Genomic DNA, 5,876 nt, shown 5'->3' with positions numbered 1-5,876 from the left:
TCCAAGTCAACACTTTCGTTTTGCAAACACTTAACTACACAATAAAATAATTAAACACATATATTAATACGCTTACATTGTGCACTATGACCTTAAAGGAATTGTTCAGTATAAAAATAAAAACTGGGTAAATAGATAGGTTGTGCAAAATAAAAAATGTTTCTTATATAGTTAGTTAGGCAAAAATGTACTTTATAAAGGCTGGAGTGAGTGGATGTCTAACAGAAAAGAACACTACTTCCTGCTTTTCAACTCTCTTGGTTTCCACTGACTTGTTACCGTGGTGACCAAGCAGTAACCAATCAGTGACTTCAGGGTGGCCACATGTGTCATAACTGTTGCTTTTGAATCTGAGCTGAAAGGATCAATTGCAAACTCACTGAACAGTTATGTCCTATGTGGCCTCCCTTCAAGTCGCTGACTAACTCAGAGTTAGAGAGCTGAAAAGCTGGATGTTGGATTTCGGCTATTATGTTAGAGAACCAGCCACTTCAGCCTTTATACATTTTATTTTTGCCTAACTAACTATATGAGAAACATTATTTATTTTATCCAGTTTTTATTTTTACACTGAACTGTTCCTTTAAAGGAGATTATATACCAAACTTTATAAATATGTCCCAAAGAATGCATTTTTTTTTTAAAAAAAATGAACAAATTATACTTATGTGCAATTCATTTTATTCATTTATAGGACATAGTGTTAATTGTTCCTGATCTTAAAATACAAAAATAGCATTGCACACCCCTGTTTTACTAGTTTTGATTTTAAGAAAATATCCTATCAACCATCCTGCGCCCTGCAGACATAAAAGACAAGCAAACACAGACATATTAGAGTCAAAGGCAAAACATATGTTGTGCTCTTTAGCACTCCCCTAGAACGTGCATGGCTGCATTTCCCAAGATATGATGTAACAACAAAAATTGAAGCAAAAGAATAACCACCAAGTGCTGCAATAGAACAGCAAAACAGGATTATGATTAGTCAATTTTTTTATCCAGTTGACAATTGAAAGCATGGATTTGAAGTCTCCCCATTTGCATCTGACATGAGTGAATATTTAAGCAGTATCATTGCAAGAGTCATAAGAGTGAAATGCAGAGCTGAACAGTAGGATGGCAGTATGTATTGACGTTTGCGCTGAGCAGAATTCATGAGTCTGACAACTCAGGATGGGGTGTTTTTCAGGCAGTGATTCTTTACAATATCGACTTGGTTCTGCAGACAAAAGGAAAACATTCAGAGCATTATTGGTAATGTGTCAACTTTGATATTTACTAAAATAATAGCTACTTGTGGTATAACAGCCATCTTCAATTTTTGAATGAAAGGGAAAGGCTGAGTTTCAAATAGAGACGTAGCTATGTTCAGCTTTTTCTTAACAATCAGAAGGAAAGCTAGTAAGGATAAATGGCCACCTCCAGTTGGTATCACTGGCATTTCTTAAAACATAATCAAAATATTAAAGTATTATGTGGCCATATGGGTTAAATGTTTGGGTCAGTGCTTTAATTAATACACATCCATTTGGAGCCTCTGCTCTGAATGACACTCTTAAAGAGCCATGAAAACCACTAGTCCAATCAGTACATATGTGATAAAATGATATACCCATCTACCAATTGCCTCATACAGATACAGATTCAAGTTTTAAGTATACATTTAAAAGTTTACTCAAACAACAGATATAAATTGGTCATTACATTTCCATATATTTCACATCCTCAGTAGAACAGCCATGCTGAATGGCCATTTGCAGCTAAAATGAAAACATACAGCTACTTAGTCTTTCTTAGAATTCTCCATTTTTATACTGATTTATCAGTGTCAATTTGAATATTGAATCTCAATAACACAGTTAATCAGCAAATTGGTTTAGTTTACTCTGGTGATTGAATTTCATTAACTGAGACACAAATCTGCTCATCGATCCAATAAACTCTCATAGTGAAGACATGAGCATGTACTACCTACGTAGAATCTCTGTCTGGCAAAAGTCACATACATTATCTGGTGCTGGGAATTTTGGTGAAATTAGAATGTAATGTCTGATAAAACAGATGTCTAAACAAACAGCATTCAATACTGTCAGTAATCACAACACCACTATTGTGTTAGCCAACTAAAACCTAATTTTATGTTACACGTCATAACATTATCATAAATATGTAATTACATACCTCAAAAAAGTCTATTATAGGTTCAAAATGAAAGAACACTATCGCTGATTAATGTTTTAGTCTATACAGCAAAAATGATGCGTAGGAACTCAGTAATTGCTGCCAGTGTCCAATCAAACTGGTGTCACTTTAGCATGGATTTTTAAATGAAGATAGAAGAAACTTACCTTGAAAGTCAAACCCAAACAAGTGCATTTATGTCTCACTGAGAAATAAAAGGAAACAAAATTCATGATGGGCATTTAAAACGATTTATCAGTTTGTGGAAAGCTTGCTTGAAGTCCTCGTTAGACATGGTATATATTATTGGGTTTATTAAAGAGTTGAGATATCCCAGCCAATTGAAAAAGTCAAAAATTGCAGGATGAAACCAGCAGGCATCTTTGCAAATTGGCATAACCAGTGAAATAATAAAAAAGGGTAACCAACAGACAATATAGGCTCCAAGAATAACTCCTAAAGTCTTTGTAGCCTTTCTTTCCCTGGCAGCCATAATCTTCTTTTTCTCCAGGAGAGCATCAGATACTTTAATTTTGACTTGATTTAGATACACTGGAGATCCTGCATCACTTGGCATCTCAGGAGTCCTTGAGTTTGTGGAGGACACTGATGAGGAACCAGGGGAATCAGTAATTAGATGAGCCTTTGTCAGTCGCTTGCCAGTGGTTTTAGGAGATTGTTTCAGAATTCTAGATCTGGCTTCAACATAGATCCTTCCATAAAGAGCTATTAACAGTAATGTGGGAATATAGAATGCTCCAACAGTGGAATACACTGTGTACAAAACATGATCAGTATTTACTGAACAAACTGCTATCTCTTCTGATTTGGACTGACGCCAAAAAAGAGGCGGCATTGAAATTGAGATCGAGAATACCCACACAAGAGCTATCATGACAACTGCCCTTTTAGGAGTCCTTTTCTTGGTATATTCAACTGCATCAGTGATTGCCCAGTATCTGTCCAGAGCTATGACACATAAATGGAGGATAGACGCTGTGCAACAAGTGATATCTGATGATAACCACATATCACATATAATCTGCCCTAAAGTCCACTTACCAGTTACAGTATATACAATAGCAATTGGCAAAACCAGAATCGATACTAAAAGGTCTGTAAATGCCAGTGAAGCTATGAGATAGTTAGCCGGTGTGTGCAATTTTCTGGTTTGATAGACTGTTGTAATTACAAATGCATTGGACAATAAAGTGGCTAAAGTAATTAGAGCTAAGATAACTGTTAAGACGATCTGTGAGAAGGGCAGCACATCCTCCTGCTCATAGCCGTCTAGACTTGTGACACAACTTCTTCCATCAAAGGAGTTATTGGTTTGAGACACATTCAGATGGTCAATAACTTCTTGACATTCAATCACCTGTTCCATTTTTATCATTTCACCACTCTCAATACTCCAAAGTAAAAATGTAATCTCATGGGGTCTTGTAGCAATTTTTTGTGCTGCTGGGTAACTTCCAATGCAATAATTTCTTATGTTACTCCTGGTAAAATATTATCTTCATGCACAATATGTCTGAGTTGATTGTTCAGACCAGTAAACAAAGGTTTTTTTTTAGGAGACCATATAACTATATATATAGCTCATATATTCAAAAGTTTGAGAGTGAATATTAAAATTAAAAAAAAAAACATCCTGTCTTTGACTGGACCTTCCAGAACATAGAACTGGAACACAGACTTCCACTCATACAGTGACAGGAGTTGTTTATTTCAGCTGGCTTCAAGTCACGTTCTACTGACTCTTCATTAGTTTGCTATATGCAACATCCATACCGATACATCAACAATCTGGCAATATAAAATATACATATGGCTGAAGTTTAGCTAATTTAGCTCTTTAATTGTATTACCGTTATTCCAGTGAAGAAATATTTTTCTGGCTTCATTATTTTCTCTTTGTGCAAACAAATTCCAGTTATTGCTTTTCTATGGAATATAGGTATAACTTTATATTCACCTGCATTTTGCTGGATGAATCTTTTCCCAGGCACAGACGATATACCCTGTTAAATTCACATATAGAATTGTATTGGCTGCACCTGGCTTGACTATAATCATGTCCTCATTGGGTTACTTATACAAGTTATCCTGCAGAGCAGATGGAATTTGAGGCTCCTTCTGACGTTCCTTAATGTTTTTGCGAAGCAAAGTTGCTTTGGCTGATTTAGTCTATATGCTGGAAATACTTGAGGAACTCCAGGTCAACCCTAGTGCCAGGCTTTATATACCCAGTGCATAGTTCATCATCAAGGAAAGGGAGGGGGACATGAGGAGAAGCTAAGAGACTGTCCCAACTTTAGGTAGCTTGTGATATCCTCTCTGTAAGTTTTCCAGATAAGCCAGGAGAATCCTTCAGCTCTGTGCAGATGTACCGATACTGAGAGATGTTCATGTCTCCCCTTCCTTGTCTTCACTCCTTGCAGGCAGCAGCAATAGTAGTTCTCCCGGTGCTGCAGATGACATAGAGGCTGCTGTGGGAGTGGAGGAGGGGGTGTGGGGATGAACAGAAGCTTTAAACACGGCAAGTAGGGAGTGAGCAGTGGAGGAGACTGGCAGCTGATTGCACACAAGTCAGTATATTCTCACCATGTAAATGATGTGTCTGCATTATCTGTGCTTGTGAAGTGTGTGTGAGTTTTGCTAAAATGTCAGTTTCCTTAATCAATCAATCATCATGCCCAAAAACATGATTAATATACCTTATGTTATTAATAGTATGTGCCATTTATGCATTTATGGCACATTTATTGTTAGTGGTTTCTGCTACATGCAGTTTACATTGTTGATTTATTGAGAGGGATTCAGTATTATGATATCTGGGGAATCTGCATAAGAATGAAGTGTTTTTTTAAGTTAGTTAAACTGAACTGGACTATATATCTGCTGGGAAATATGTTTATTAAAAAAAATGTTGCAAGTTTACCCCAAATTGTCTGCACCTAAACCTGTTTTACTTTCCATGCAATAATTTCTCTTTTGGCAGTTATAACAACAGTAGTTTAAAGCAATGCAAATTCTATGAATAGCTAAATGTACACAGCAGCAAGAGATTCTAACTTAAACGCGCAAACTTGCAAACCCAACTTCTTGTCTTGGCAGGATTTTGCCCTCAGTTAAGGTGGCTGCCTAAGGGACCCTCACTTCTTGATCTGCAATCAGTTCTTCAGAAATAAATAAGGCACAGAGGGGTTTCGATTCAACTAAATCTATTGCCTTCGGATAAAATGCCTTAACATTCATTCCATAGTCTAACTGAAGGAAGATCTATTTGCTGTTCAATAATGTATCACAAATAAGTACAGTTTGTCCAACAACACCGCAAATCCTTATTTTCAGCCCATACCTATTACTCCTGCTCTCACAGACATCCTAATGCTATACGTTTTCCCATTAGTGGATGCTTTATTAAAGCAAAACTGTCTTCTTCAGTCAGTGGAGTACTCATTATGTTGTTACTTAGTACTCTAGAGCAATTTATGTTAATTTTCTTACAATTCTACCAGTCTAGAAATACCAGTCTTATTTAATGCTAGAATGCTTTTTAGAAAAACAAACTATAAAAAATAGATTACACAATGTTTTTATAAACGCATAGGCAGAGTAAGTATAAGACTCACTACAGATCCTGAGTAGATTGCCGACAGAGCTTGGAAAACTAACTTAACAAAGTT

At 36.3% G+C, this 5,876-nt stretch overlaps 1 protein-coding gene across 1 annotated transcript; it reads right to left on the bottom strand.

Moving 5' to 3' along the window:
* Window positions 1–1,135: 1,135 nt before the first annotated feature.
* On the bottom strand, window positions 1,136–4,146 carry htr1b.L (5-hydroxytryptamine (serotonin) receptor 1B, G protein-coupled L homeolog). The gene is made up of 2 exons (XM_018240555.2): window positions 2,352–4,146; window positions 1,136–1,222 (listed from the first exon to the last, which is right to left on the bottom strand). Exon 1 carries the CDS (start codon window positions 3,578–3,580, stop codon window positions 2,414–2,416), a length of 1,167 nt encoding a protein of 388 aa, XP_018096044.1. The 5' UTR covers window positions 3,581–4,146; the 3' UTR covers window positions 1,136–1,222; window positions 2,352–2,413.
* Window positions 4,147–5,876: the final 1,730 nt, after the last annotated feature.

This window comes from Xenopus laevis, chromosome 5L (assembly GCF_017654675.1).
Source record: "Xenopus laevis strain J_2021 chromosome 5L, Xenopus_laevis_v10.1, whole genome shotgun sequence".
In the NCBI taxonomy this organism is placed as follows: domain Eukaryota; kingdom Metazoa; phylum Chordata; class Amphibia; order Anura; family Pipidae; genus Xenopus; species Xenopus laevis.
The sequence above is the reverse complement of the archived record's forward strand: the minus strand, read 5'-3'. Positions and strand labels throughout refer to the sequence as shown.

Coding starts and splice junctions, on each gene's coding strand:
- htr1b.L (XM_018240555.2), bottom strand. CDS start 3,580: ATGATAAAAATGGAACAGGTGATTGAATGTCAAGAAGTTATTGACCAT.